General features: G+C 45.1%; 1 protein-coding gene across 3 annotated transcripts in view; it reads left to right on the forward strand.

Moving 5' to 3' along the window:
- Grin2b (glutamate ionotropic receptor NMDA type subunit 2B) overlaps positions 1–13931 on the forward strand; it is a 453007-nt gene extending 439076 nt beyond the window's left edge. For all 3 annotated transcript variants that reach the window (XM_021164703.3, XM_021164705.3, XM_029478514.2), the window contains exons 12-15: positions 2220–2380; positions 4168–4355; positions 7037–7275; positions 9677–13931. In XM_021164703.3, coding sequence (XP_021020362.1) covers positions 2220–2380; positions 4168–4355; positions 7037–7275; positions 9677–11527 — 2439 coding nt within the window. In that variant the 3' untranslated portion in view covers positions 11528–13931. The remainder of the gene's footprint in view (positions 1–2219; positions 2381–4167; positions 4356–7036; positions 7276–9676) is intronic.
- Positions 13932–15064: the final 1133 nt, after the last annotated feature.

Raw genomic sequence — 15064 nt, forward strand, 5'->3', positions numbered from 1 at the left:
GACATTCGCCACCACTACCCCTGGGTGATAGTGAACAAATTATCCTCATTGGACCCCTGCTTTATCATTTGTCCAATGGAAGATTTAAGCTACTTAGCTTTGAGAAGACAATTCTGACTCTCCTATCTTTATTTGCTTAAAAATTGCAACCCCTTAAAAAAAAGAGGCTAGTAGTGGCATTTAGCGTGCTCATCACAAGAGAAGGGATTTCCAGTTGGAAAGTCTGATTTTGATGTGACGTTTAAATCTCCCACCACCACTGCACTCGACACTGACCCAACCCTCAACTGTGGCCAACAGGAGCAGCTACCGTGGCTGTAACGGCTCCTTGTGCTGTGAGAGTCTATAGCCCACGAAGCCCTCACAGTTTCTGAGAAGGAGAAGAAAGGCCATGGAACCTGTGCTGTTTATAAAGTTCAGTGGGCCCTGGGTTGGTGGGCTAGGTTTTCAAATACAGCTCCACGGTAACAAATAATAGCAATAGCACTGAAATCCAGAGCACTTTAAACACCTGCAGTGTCCCCTCTATGCCAAGGGACAGCTTTATGCCCATCTTCTGTGTCATCTTAGATATACTTACAGGACAAGAACATTAGGTAGCCTGCTGTTTTATCAGCAAAACAAAACTAAAATGAACATGGATTTAGAACAATAGGGCACCAATCACTGAGCATCTGCTGTCTTAGTTTGCTTTCTATTGCTGTGATAAAGGCCAGACCCAAAGGGATTATGGGAAGAAGGGGCTATTGCATTCCATGTACCAATCACAGTCCATCAATGAGGGAAGCAAAGGTAAGAACTCAAGCAGGCAGGGACGGAAGCAAAACTCCTGACGACGAAGTGCTGCTTCTTGTCTTGCTCTCCATTTCTTGTTCAGGCCTGCTTTTTTGATAAACCCAGGACCACCTGGTATAGTAGACTGGGCCCTCCCATATCAATCATTAATCAAGATAATGCCTTGGAGATTTGCCTACAGTTCAGTCTGCTCCAGGCATTTTCTCAGTTGAAGACCCTCTAACCCAGTGACCTGGTTTGTGTCAGGCAACCCTATGGTGTATCTATCAGGTGCTGTGCCAAGTACTTATTTTGCATTCTTGAAAACTGGGCATCATCAACTCCTTATTATGGCGGAAGAAGTGGTACATCTTGTCTGTCAATGAACACAGCCATTAAGTAGTAAGTGGCAGAGTTGGTCATCATATCTGTTTTAATCTCAAGCTTAAACTATTAATGACCACATGAAAGTCTAGTTCTCAGTACTTAGTCAGTAGACTTAGGGAGTCGTTGAATTTATAGTATCAATCTAGTACTCTAAACCAGAATAACAAGTACCGAGGGATCATTTTGGGTCAACTTGATAGAAGGAAGAATTCACAGGAGGTTTCCCAAAGCAGGTGCTTTGAGCTATATTTTAAAATGAAGGACCTGAATTGGCCCAAAGAGAAAGGTGAGTGTGTATTAAAGAGATGGATTTGGTGAGGCCGTGGAAATCCAAATGGTCAAATTGTGTGCTCTGGAAGCATCATTAAGACCCAACTCATTAAAGGGTAATAGCTATGAATAACGCTGATGTCATAGAGACAGAATCCAAGGAATTTAAATTCTAGTGCTAGGCACTGGAGAGACACTCTCAGTGTTTAAGCAAGCAGGGAACATAGCTAAAATAACATGTGAATTATCCAATAGCTGGTTTAGGATCAACAGAATTTTGAGTGCTTTGAAGGTCAAAAGAAAATTTCTTAGCAAAATATATTCAATATTCAAACATTATTTCCATGACTGTCATGCTATGTGACCTTAATTGTACAAGGACAATGTGATTGGGCCTCTGAATTAAGAGGCCTGGGTGCAGATTTTAGACAATTTTTGGAAATAAAAGTGACTAATGTACCACAAACTATATCATGCCACTTTCAGGCCCATCATCACTGGTATTGTGTCGGATGCATAGAAGGAACACACAGGGCTACAGATTAAACTCGGGACTGAGCAAATAGAAATCTCTCAACAATACGTATTAAATTGAGTTGAACTGAAGTCCACTTCCAGAAGGCAATTACTGCTCCTGAGTGAGGGCTAATGTGTTTGGTGAATTATAGTAGGTTCCTTTCCATTATAAACTCACTAATGCTGACTTAATGTCTCTTCACATTTTTCTAAAGCATTTCTTCTTTATTCTGTCTCTGTCTCTCTCTCTCTGTCTTTCTTTCTCTCTCCAGTTCCAGAGACCTAATGACTTCTCACCCCCTTTCCGCTTTGGGACTGTGCCCAATGGCAGCACAGAGAGGAATATCCGTAATAACTATGCAGAAATGCATGCCTACATGGGAAAGTTCAACCAAAGGGGTGTAGATGATGCCTTGCTCTCCCTGAAAACAGGGTAAGAACGGCCTCCAAGCTCAGAGTGATACACCCCTCACATCCACTGGACACAGTTTGCACTCAAACCATACTCATTAAATCAAAAGACTGTTTCCAAATCAAATTTGATGGCGTTATTCCAACCATTGTACAAGAGTTCTTATGCTGTTACTTGCTTCTATATACCATCCTGCAAATTGTTTTCTGCTTGCATGAATGTGGCCAGGGAGTGGAAAAGAAACAGATCAAAAAACTAGAAAGGAAGAGTCAAGGAGAGAGCTCATATCTGTTACACATGAGCTGTAGTCTAAGAGGTGTACAGACAGTTCCCATGTCTATGGACAAGGGGGAAATGAAACAGGAAGTGTGCAAAATTTGTAGATGGCAACAAGTAGAAATGTGTTGATTGATCCCCAATTTCAGCTTTGATTGTCACTCCTGATAGCCATTCTCTGTATCCAGAGTGTATTTGTTCACAAGCTGTTGATGCAGCAATTTGGGCACACTCATCCTTTAGTTGGAGAAAGTGAGGGCTATGAAGAATGGCCAGCACTTGAGCACTGTAAGTGTTGAGATTTGGAGGCCAATGGGTCATACAGCTGTTTCCCTCTCTCCTATGGTGACCGTGGACCTCCTCTGGCCACCTTTGCGTCTTAAGGTTCCCAAGTACCACCTAGATTTGTGGCCATTTAGAATGTGGAGGCGTTCAATCTCACTGCTCTGAACAAAGTCACAACAGGTTTCAGAAGACAGGATCTGAGGTTAGGGTAGGAGTGCTCTGGGTAGTCCAAACTATGGGGTCCCCATAGTTCTATTTATACCAGATGCTTGGTGTTTGGGCATGCCACCAACCTGCATTTTATAGGATGCATTTTGTGAAATTGCCTGTTGCTAGTCATATCAAAAAGGGCTTGTGGGGTTTTTTGTTTGTTTGTTTGTTTGTTTGTTTGTTTCCCTTTTTCTTGAGGAGTGACAAAAATGCCTAGCCTGTAACTGTTCTGCAGGCTTGCATGTCCTGTTCACTTTCATGCCTGTTACTTGCATGGCTTTATCTGAGCTGCTCCCTCAGCCTTTCTGTGTGGAAACGTTTAGAAACAGTGATTGGTGCATGCCGCCTCGCTCTTAGCCTACCCCGTCTTTTCTCGGTGCATCCCTTCTTTGCATAGCTCAATGTCTCACGCAATGTGCATGTAGGCTTAGGAATCTGAAAGTCCGTGGTCCTTCTGAATGTTACCTTCTCTTGCAGTGCTGCGAATGTGCTCTCACACGAGCTTGCCACCAGCCTGGCCCCTCAAAGCAGAGTCACACAGCACAAGAGAATGCTGAATTCTTTCTGACCACCAAAATAGCCACATATCTACTGAAACATATACACCTACACTTTCCCCCACTCTGGACTGTAATGAACTGAGAAATGAAAAATGTTATATAACTCTTACCCGTGCTATTTGTTATCACTGCGGTGCTTACTTTTCATTATTTCTGTTATTATTTTTATTGATTCCTTTTTACTCCTTCTCCTTTTCAGACACAGCTTATGAGTTGGCCTCAGGCCCAACTTACATTATTATCACTCCTGGTGGGAGGGGAGAATAAAAGAAACAACTCCTTCCAACCTGAAGTCCCATCAAGGGCAGCCTGGAATGTAGGCTTTAGACTCTGACAATAGTCCAACTTGAGCCTTACTGTGAGCCAGTCCTCCACATAGCTTCTGCAACCCTACTACTTCAGACTAATGCCCCAATAGGTAGTGCTGTTGTGTAATTTCCTCATTAGTATATGTTGGTTCGCTTCTTTCTTGTGCAGGAAACTTGATGCATTCATCTACGATGCAGCCGTGCTCAACTACATGGCTGGAAGAGACGAAGGCTGCAAGCTGGTGACCATTGGCAGTGGCAAGGTCTTTGCTTCTACGGGCTATGGCATTGCTATCCAAAAAGACTCTGGGTGGAAGCGCCAGGTGGACCTTGCTATCCTGCAGCTGTTTGGAGATGGTGAGTTAAAGTAAAGGGGAGTGTCCACTTGGCCTCCATCAATAGCTGTTCTGCAATATCAACCTTTATCCTCTATTTATCCAAATCAGCATGTCACAAGATATGATTAGATTGGAGAGTACATTTTGAATTCTTAGGGCCACCATAACAAATGACAGGAATGGTGTGGTGTAAACAGTTGAATTCATTGTGTTGAAGTTCTGGGCACTACAGGTATCAATACAGGAAGCTTCACTTGGAAGTGATGAGGAAGAATTCTCTGTATGCTTGTTGCATGGCTTTTGATGTGTCTTCTTGGTGCTCTCTTCTTGTTGGTTCCGCTAGGTATTCCTTGACTTGTCAAAGGACCACTCAGATCTCTACTTTCATCCTACCTGGATGAATGTCTTTCACCCGTATTCATCTTTCTCTGCATCCACCCTTTTCTTAAGGCCAATCACATGAGGTTAGGGGCTTGCTGGGGATTCCAGTGTGACTTTGCCATTATTAATTGCATCTGTAATGACCCAATTTCTAAATCACACCCTAAGCTACCAGAAAGGTGTGGTTTAATATGAAAATTACAAGGAGACATACTTTAACCTGCACTGGGTAAAGATGAGGGAGGAATTAAAGTAGTTGGAGATAAGGGAACATTTGAAGATTGTGTGGGACATTGATACCTTCGGGAATGAAGTAGGCTACAGTTAGATGTCACCCTTCATGTGGCACAACACCAGACAGATGTAGGGCAGTGCTGTTTCTATTCCAGGAGGAAGGAAAGTAAAACAAATGTTTGTCTGTTTCCACATCCTTCATTCTGTCCTGCCACGGTCTTCTGGTTGAAGAGGTGGAGGATAAGGATCCTCAGATGTGGAGCCGGGCGTGGTGGCGCACGCCTTTAATCCCAGCACTTGGGAGGCAGAGGCAGGCGGATTTCTGAGTTCGAGGCCAGCCTGGTCTACAAAGTGAGTGCCAGGACAGCCAGGGCTACACAGAGAAACCCTGTCTCGAAAAACCAAAAAAGAAAAAAAAAAAAAAAGGAATGAAAGAATCCTCGGATGTAGATACCAGAAGGCATTTCCTGTGTCTTTCTGGTGATGGGCTGAACACTGAGCAATGTATGTCACCGGACTACTATCTTCTGCATTTCTCTTTATGTCCTTGCCCAAAGCAGTCTACCCACAATCCTCACACACAAACTAATCTAGATACAGATGAGCTTCACTCCGCATGGTTCCACAGTCCACCAGACACGTGGGTCTTTCAACTAGGTCCATGGGACATTTTTTTATTGTGCAAGACATCAGAGATACAAGGCCAGGGGCAGGTTTCCAGGTTCCACCTGAATCTGGCTTCTACACTAGTTAGAAAAAGCATTGTTGAATCAAAGAAGAGAAGAAAAGTGAGTGGATTTCTATAAGAATGAGTAGAGGTTTGTAGCTGGAATGGTGATAAGCCATGCTGGTATAACCAGTAGTCATAGCCAAATGGATCTAGACTCTATTACCAAGTAGATCAGTAGAAAGGATTTGGGGATTCATTGTGCTATGCAAATGCAAAATTTTAGCAAGCCAGAATTTCATTTGTATGAATCAGTGACATTCTAGAGTAGATACTTGTTTTCTTTGTCTTTTGCTTGTTTGGTTTTGGTTTTTGGTTTTTGGTTTTTGGTTTTTGGTTTTTGGTTTTTGGTTTTTGGTTTTTGGTTTTTGGTTTTTGGTTTTTGGTTTTTGGTTTTTGGTTTTTGGTTTTTGGTTTTTGGTTTTTGGTTTTTGGGGGGTGTTGTTTGAGATGTTTACATTTCTACTGATTAGTGTCTAGTGATAGTAGGTAAGAGTCTGACACAACTGGAGAAGTCCTTGTCCCTTTAAGCAGAGTTGAGAGGAGGCAAGTTTAGGTGGTCATGTTTCATTCCAGCTTCCTCCTCTTTTGGATTTCATATTTTCCTCTAAAAGACTTCTGAAATTCTGAGAGACCATAAAGATTCAACCTCTTTCAATCTCTGTCTACCTCTCCTTCCTCAATCTAATGGGCTCTGTATAATTCCAAGAGGTTTTATTTGTTTGATTATGTTATCCCCACTGAGGTCAAAGTGTTTAACCTCTGAATTCCTTTACTAAGCTTTATTTGCTGAGGTTAACCACTCTGCTTGAACTGGTTGAGCATCTATTTTCCTACTTCTTCCTTAGTGATAATGCTACACCTGCTGCCTGGAATGCCTTTAAATATAATATAAATTAAAATCCATTCCCAGTCTCAAGTTTCTCTCTCTCTCTCTCTCTCTCTCTCTCTCTCTCTCTCTCTCTCTCTCTCTCTCTTCCTCTCCCTCCCTCCCTCTCAAACCCATTGACTGCTTTTCCCACAAACTGTTCTCACTAATTTGAACTCTTGTTCCTTGCATGGCATATTGTATATAATACCAAGCATTGAGCTGCCAATTTGCACTGGCTAGAGCAGAGTCACAAGGAAGCCCCATGTCCTTGAGGTACCTGTGTTCCATTCATTACATTTCCACTGAATACTTGGAATGTATTGATGAGTTAAGATATAATGGCATTAATAAAATGTACTCTTTTTCTCTTTTTGTGTTTGTCCCTTTCTGTCATGTTTTTATACTCTTCTTCAATGTCCTTCCTTCTTTCTCACCTTTCTCCTCCCTCCCTTCTCCTTTATCTGTCTCCTTCTTGTCCTCGTTCTAGGGGAGATGGAAGAACTGGAAGCTCTCTGGCTCACTGGCATTTGCCACAATGAGAAGAATGAGGTTATGAGCAGCCAGCTGGACATTGACAACATGGCGGGTGTCTTCTATATGTTGGGGGCAGCCATGGCTCTCAGCCTCATCACCTTCATCTGTGAACATCTCTTCTATTGGCAGTTCCGACATTGCTTTATGGGTGTCTGTTCTGGCAAGCCTGGCATGGTCTTCTCCATCAGCAGAGTAAGTGTTTTGATTGAGATACTCAGAGCTTGCTAAGGAGAGTTTAGCCTTGCTCTGTGCTCAGCAAAGAGACCCCAGAAGGTGCTTGTTCCAGCCTTATGTGGCTAAATCATAAAACCAGATCATGGGCACTTCCCCAAGGGTCTGTGTGAGAGACTTTCAAATGCTTCTAAGATGGATGGTGCTATGTTTCTTTCCTTCCATTTTAGACTCAGACATTTGATTTTCTATCAAAAAAGGTAGCTCGCTCAAAATAGGAAATTTGGCTTTTCCCCATTTGCCTCTTACACCACCACTAACTGATTCTGTATAGGTTGCATTAATCAATTGATCCTTTGAGGTAGGAATCATATCTTTTTCTTAAATAGCATAGTGTCACATAGCTTATTCTAACACACAAAGACATATTATTGGTGGTTTTACTGTTCCTATATTTTAACCACATGTGAAGTAAGGGAAATTAAAGAGCCTAAATGGTAGACACAATGACATATGCCCACAATAAATACCAACACTGGAAGACTGCAGCAGGAGGATCACGTGTGGGCATGTGTGTGTGCCTGGGTCTGTGGAGTACAGATATAAATAACATTTGAAAGAGCCTAAAGAACCCAAGTCTTGATTAATAAAAAAAAAAAAAGTATACTCCAAAAACTTACTTAAAAGGAACAAGACTCCAGGCCATTCTTTGTTTAGATCACCTTCATTTCTGATTCAAAGTGAGGTATTAGGAAAACAGTTAGATATATGAAACTCGGGTCACAGATGGGGAGTTTTTAAAGAGTGGGATTCTTCTGATTTTGTTGATATAGTTGTGGGGACTCACGCGTGGAGTGGTGAACTCAAATATCCTTTTAGGATTGAAGATTGTGTTGCAGATATGACTCAAATAGAGTTATGAAAGAAAATGGATTTCTCATTGAACTGTTTCATTTTCTGGTCATTTTCCTGTAGTGTTTTAGGGCCAGGGAACAATTTCTCCATTTCCTCTCTAGCTGTCAGTGTGCACAGGTCATTCAGTCACATAAGAATAGGAGAAAGGAGCTTGTGGGGCTCCTGGTCCCTGGGTCCCGTTATTCAGCACTTTCTAGAGGCTAGGAGAGGTGGGAGAAAGGAGAAATTTTAGTTGTGGCTCTCTGACATGGGCATTGTCTTCACAGAAGAGGACACTTGGCATTTCTTCCTGACCACTGTCAAGAGGTCAGAAGTAAGAAGCAGAAAGGGAGTAGAGTCCCCTCCAGGAAGACCTTGTGTCTCACAAGGCCTGACACTTCTTGGCCACATAGCTACCATTTTCCCTCTGACCTTTTCTGTTCTCAGCCCTGACCGCTCAGATCATCTTCTTTTCTAGAGTAACCTTCCTGTGTGTAAAGACACCGTTGAAAGCCACTTCCTCATCTGCCTCCCCTTGCCAGGGAAGTTTGTTTGCCTTTCAAGCAGCACATGAGAGATGAACAGTAGCTGACCTGACTTGAGATGTGGGGACACTGTCTGCCCAGGCAAGCAACCCAGCCTTCCTCACAGATGCTGTTTTTCAGTGCCCTGAACAAGTAGCTGTTTGCCCGGTGTTCTTCATCAATACTAATTTGATAGAACATTAATTATTTATGATTAATATTGACTATAAAAAAAGAAGGCAAGAGTTAAAGGGTGAATAAAGGAGAGACCTCAACAAGGGAGTTATTCATTCACATTGAGCTCTTGATATTTGTCCCATTTTTTTCCCTCCCACAGTGTAGGCCACAGCAGTAGAAAATCCTTCTTTGACCCCAGGGCTTTCCAACTCTCTGTGTGAATTCAGTTCATGCTTAGCTACAGAACAACATTGCTCCCTTGTTATTTGCTGATCAAAATTCTAAAAACAAAACAAAACAAAACAAAAAACAAAACAACAACAACAACAACAAAAACCTGTTCAAAATCGGTCAGAGCCAGAAACAAGAAGCCACTGTGAGCAGCATCAGCCAGTCGTGGCCAACCAGAGCTAAGTGGACCTAGCACCTGTGGTGCTTTCAACATTCTGCTCCTACTTTTTGCTATATGTCTTCAGCCTGGATCCCTTTATAAAATGTAAGACTCTGGGTCCTAAATAGGAGGGAAAGCCAAGAGAGATCACAGGTTTAGTTGAGGCACATAAGCCATGTCCTCTGTTTATTTGAATCCTCTGGTATGATCACTCCCCTCCCTGATGGCAGATAGCTCATGAAATGAAGTTGGCTGAATTCAAGGGGCTACATTCACCAAGCTTCTAGTCATGTTTGCTGTGAATGCAGCAAACTGCCTGCCTCACCATTCTCCTATCTTTGTCTTACCTCATTAAATCATCAGTGGTAGGGCGCTGTTGTTTACGGTGTGTTTGAGTTTCTCTGAATTCAATGTGTACCATCCTATGTCCTTTCAGGGTATCTACAGCTGTATCCACGGAGTAGCTATAGAGGAGCGCCAATCCGTGATGAACTCCCCCACTGCCACCATGAACAACACACACTCCAACATCCTACGCTTGCTCCGAACGGCCAAAAACATGGCTAACCTGTCTGGAGTCAACGGCTCCCCTCAGAGTGCCCTGGACTTCATCCGCCGAGAGTCCTCGGTCTACGACATCTCTGAGCATCGCCGCAGCTTCACGCATTCAGACTGCAAGTCATACAATAACCCACCCTGTGAGGAAAACCTGTTCAGTGACTACATTAGTGAGGTAGAGAGAACATTTGGCAACCTGCAGCTGAAGGACAGCAATGTGTACCAAGACCACTATCACCATCACCACCGGCCCCACAGCATCGGCAGCACCAGCTCCATTGATGGACTCTATGACTGTGACAACCCACCCTTTACCACCCAGCCCAGGTCAATCAGCAAGAAACCCCTGGACATTGGCCTGCCCTCCTCCAAACACAGCCAGCTCAGCGACCTGTACGGCAAGTTCTCTTTCAAGAGTGACCGCTACAGTGGCCATGATGACTTGATTCGATCGGATGTCTCAGACATCTCCACGCACACTGTCACCTATGGCAACATCGAGGGCAACGCAGCAAAGAGGAGGAAGCAGCAATATAAGGACAGTCTAAAGAAGCGGCCAGCTTCGGCCAAATCTAGGAGGGAGTTTGATGAAATCGAGCTGGCCTACCGTCGCCGACCACCCCGCTCCCCAGACCACAAGCGCTACTTCAGGGACAAAGAAGGGCTCCGAGACTTCTACCTGGACCAGTTCCGAACAAAGGAGAACTCGCCTCACTGGGAGCACGTGGACTTGACTGACATTTACAAAGAACGTAGTGATGACTTCAAGCGAGATTCGGTCAGTGGAGGTGGGCCCTGTACCAACAGGTCTCACCTTAAACACGGAACAGGCGATAAGCACGGAGTGGTAGGCGGGGTGCCTGCTCCTTGGGAGAAGAACCTGACCAATGTGGATTGGGAGGATCGGTCTGGGGGCAACTTCTGCCGCAACTGTCCCTCCAAGCTGCACAATTACTCCTCTACGGTGGCAGGGCAGAACTCGGGCCGGCAGGCCTGCATCAGGTGTGAGGCCTGCAAGAAGGCTGGCAACCTGTACGACATCAGCGAGGACAACTCCCTGCAGGAACTGGACCAGCCGGCTGCCCCTGTGGCTGTGTCATCCAACGCCTCCACCACCAAGTACCCTCAAAGCCCGACTAATTCCAAGGCCCAGAAGAAGAATCGGAACAAACTGCGCCGGCAGCACTCCTACGACACCTTCGTGGACCTGCAGAAGGAGGAGGCCGCCTTGGCCCCACGCAGCGTGAGCCTGAAAGACAAGGGCCGATTCATGGATGGGAGCCCCTACGCCCATATGTTTGAGATGCCAGCTGGTGAGAGCTCCTTTGCCAACAAGTCCTCAGTGACCACTGCCGGACACCATCACAACAATCCCGGCAGCGGCTACATGCTCAGCAAGTCGCTCTACCCTGACCGGGTCACGCAAAACCCTTTCATCCCCACTTTTGGGGATGATCAGTGCTTGCTTCACGGCAGCAAATCCTACTTCTTCAGGCAGCCCACGGTGGCAGGGGCGTCGAAAACAAGGCCGGACTTCCGGGCCCTTGTCACCAATAAGCCAGTGGTGTCGGCCCTTCATGGGGCTGTGCCAGGTCGTTTCCAGAAGGACATTTGTATAGGGAACCAGTCCAACCCCTGTGTGCCTAACAACAAAAACCCCAGGGCTTTCAATGGCTCCAGCAATGGACATGTTTATGAGAAACTTTCTAGTATTGAGTCTGATGTCTGAGTGAGGGAAGAGAGAGAGAGAGAGAGATTAAGGTGGGTGCGGGAGGGATAGGGCTGTGGGCCGCGTGGTGCGCATGTCACGGAAAGAGTCGGGGGTGAACTTGGCTCCCATTCGCTTTTTCTTCTTCTTTTAATTTCTCTATGGGATCCTGGAGTTCTGGTTCCTTACTGAAGGCAACCCTCGTGGGCAGCGCCCTTTCTCCTCCCTTGCGCAGTTCTCTTCTTCCCGCGTCTGTCCACCATTCCTGTTCCCATGAGAGGATAGAACGGGCCTCAGTGTGGGAGGATGGAGAGGAGATCAGAAGCGCTGCCTGTGTGCTTCTTCCTAGCGCAGAAGGGCTCTGAGCGATTCACTTTGAGCGAGGCTTTCCTGACACTGCTCTTTTTGTTCAGGCAAGGAAGCGAAGGTGTTTAATCTAAGGAAGGCCATTGAACCTCCTGCTCATAAGAGAGAAGAGGCTTTCTCTGAATTCTTGCTGCATGGTTGGCATCTGCTGAGGGGCCATGTGCCAAGCAGAGGGCAGGAAGTCTTTGTGTATATATAAGCCAAAAAGATAATAATAATAATAAAAGTTTCTTCAGCTTCAGAAGCCTCAGGGGTGGTGAACCAAGGGAGAAGGCCATTGGTAGAAGAGAGATTCCTGAACGAAGTGGGTAGTTCACTGCTACAGTGTCCCATGGTGCATTGGAAGCAAGAGTATGGGATTGTGTGTGCACATATACACGTACACCGCACTCACACGTAGTCAGGTGCCTCTGAATACAGACAACGGAACCTCCACTGGCTGCTTCTTCCCACATACGAAAGCAATGTGCTTGATTTTTTTTGGCTTATATATAAACTGATGTCAAAGGTTACCCCAATTTGGGCTATCTCTCCATTTTTCCTTCTTGAGTGAAGGTATAGAGATTCTTGATGAAGACGAATCCGTATTGCAGAAAAGACAACAGAAGGCAATGAGTGGAACTGAGTCAATCCTACAGAATACTTTGTCAGTAGCTGCTAATGCTTTCCACCAGCTTGAGCAGAGAGAGCTTTTCAGTAAGGCTTAAGGGAAATGGAAATAGCTGTGAGTCCTTTACTCATACTTAGAATCTAGGCATTCAGCTGCTGAGGTTTTGGGGAAAGCTTTTCATCCAAGGCTTTGAGAAAGAGAGTCATTACAGTAGGGTGAGAGAGGGGGGTGTTTTTAGTCATTAATGGTAGGGTTAGTGAGAAAGGGGGATGTTTTCAATGCTTTGATCCCTTCTTACTTAACCTAGAACTGAAAGGGCAAGCAAATTCCCCCTAGATTGGTGATGTGTCAAGGGGACACGTGGGGGAGAGAAATGAGCTCATCGCCAAAGGTACACCCCTGGAAATCCAGAGAGCATGAAGGATTGAGAAGTGGGAGCCTGAGTCCCTAGGCATGTGACTTGAAATAGTGCAAGTGCTTCGGCAAGCCCCAGTTCCCTCTCAGATTGTACCACTCGACAGTGAATGTGTGTTTGTGTGTGTGTGTGTGTGTGTGTGTGTGTGTGTGTAAAACTACAGGGATGGGGGTGCTGGCAGGTGTGATGCCCCCTCATTTAAAGTTGGAAAATTAAGAAGGGAAATGAATATTTGTCACTGCCCATCCTGAAACTTGGGGTAGGGGTGTTCCATGGGTCAGTTCTGCTGCCCTGCCCTCCCCTCACACAGGGTGGCGTCCAAAGAGCCCTGGGTCTGTGTGGAAGCTTGACTGCAGGATCGCCGTGTGGCACACAGGACACATAAACCAGAAAGGTGCTTATTCTTCTCTGGAACGAAGCTGCCATGTCTCTTCACGTCACACCCTCCTGGCCTGCTTCTTGCCTTCCTGGTCGCCCCGCCTCATGGCCTCCCCTCATCCCCATCCTCGACTGTTGTCTCCTACCTTCCTCCTTGATTTTTTTTTTTAATTTTTTTTTTACCTCAGTATCTCTCATTTAAATGCCAACTGAAGGCCTTGTTTTCTTTCTAAAATGAACCTGGGGGCAAGGGGCTGAACCTCTCCACAGTCTGGAGAGAGGAGCGTGGAGTGCTTTATTTTAGGTTCCAGGAAAGACTCTGAGAGAGGACAGAGGGCGTAAGGCGTCTCCCAGAGGAAGAAGGAGAAGGGCCATAGAAACATTGCTTCACTCTGGCTCTGTCCAAGGGCCAGAGGCTCATCCCCCACTCTTCCTCTTACCTCACCCTTTAAAATTTTAAAAAGAAAAAAAAAGGAAAAAAAAAAAGAAAAAAACCAAACCAACTAACCTAGCGAACAGCAATCTAGAAAACAGGGGGCTCTGGTGGTCTCCACAGGCCACAGAAATCAAGATGGTGTTTATTTGGTATGTAAATATTTTGTTTTCTAATTAATTTTGTATAGATAAAGTGTTCTCCTGTGAGTATTCAGGGTGTTGAGCCGGAGGGAGTGGGGTGGGGATGGGATTGAGGGGGGAATTGTTTCGTTATGGGTTTTCATTTTCAGTTGGGGAAATTGTTTGACATGGCCTTTGCTTCAGAGTGTCTGGGGAAAAAAAAAAAGTTAATGGGAACAGAAGCCACTATGGTGACTAAGCCAGGGGAAAGCCATTTATGTCCATGCCCCATCTCTGAAACGTGTCTTCCTGCGGATCTGTGAGACGTGAGCACGCACTTTACCTGAGTTTTGCTGGGTCTATATCAGTATTAAGCAAAACGTGGTCTGACTCTTGTCTTCTAGGGAGACCATAGGAAACCATCAATCTGTCAAAAACAAGCTGGTGGCATCAGATTTTTCTCTGTCAGTACCTGGGCTTACAAAGGTTCCCCAAAAGGGCTTGAAAAAGAATTGAGGTCCAGCAACCTCCTTTCTTGGCATGGCTGAGAGGTTTCAGGAAGCCAGGTTCCGAGGAATCTCGCAGCAGCCTTCTCTGATACTCAGCGATCATCTTACCATTCTGATCCTTCATGCTCTGGTACCCGGGCTCTGAGCGCCCCATCCGTCTACCCATGCCTCCCTGTAGAAATGACCTCTTCAGGCACACCCAAGAAATCTCCACTAATTTTACTTAAGCATGTGGTTTCAGGCTGGTAGAGGGACAGCAATGGATACAAGGGTCTTACAGACATATATGCTTTTCTAGAAAAGGTCACCAGACTCCCTCAAAACTATCAAGATAGCTAAAACTAGTTAGAGAGGTGGGCAAGTGGGTATGTGAGGGACAGTATCAATGGTGGCTTAAGAGTTACCTTGTTCTTGTTACTGCCATTAGGAAGGTGCTATTTTGCTCAAATCAGGTGTCCCAAATCTGATTTGGGGCTAACCAGACAAATAGAATCTCTTTTACTGGATTGTTGGCCTTGTGAAAGATAGCAGCTTCTCTCTCCCCTCCCCCATACCCCTTCTCTCTCTCTCTCTCATTCCTAAATTGATACACCCAACATACTGCATTTTCTCCCCTATTCTCTTACCATCAGAGACTGTCAGCTGGGAAATTTAACTATCCTAAACCCCTTATTTGGTCTCAATTGATCATTTTTCTTCACCTGGATACTGGAATTGGGACCAAA

Source organism: Mus caroli, unplaced genomic scaffold (assembly GCF_978045245.1).
Source record: "Mus caroli unplaced genomic scaffold, Mus_caroli_1 scaffold_7, whole genome shotgun sequence".
NCBI classification, from domain to species: domain Eukaryota; kingdom Metazoa; phylum Chordata; class Mammalia; order Rodentia; family Muridae; genus Mus; species Mus caroli.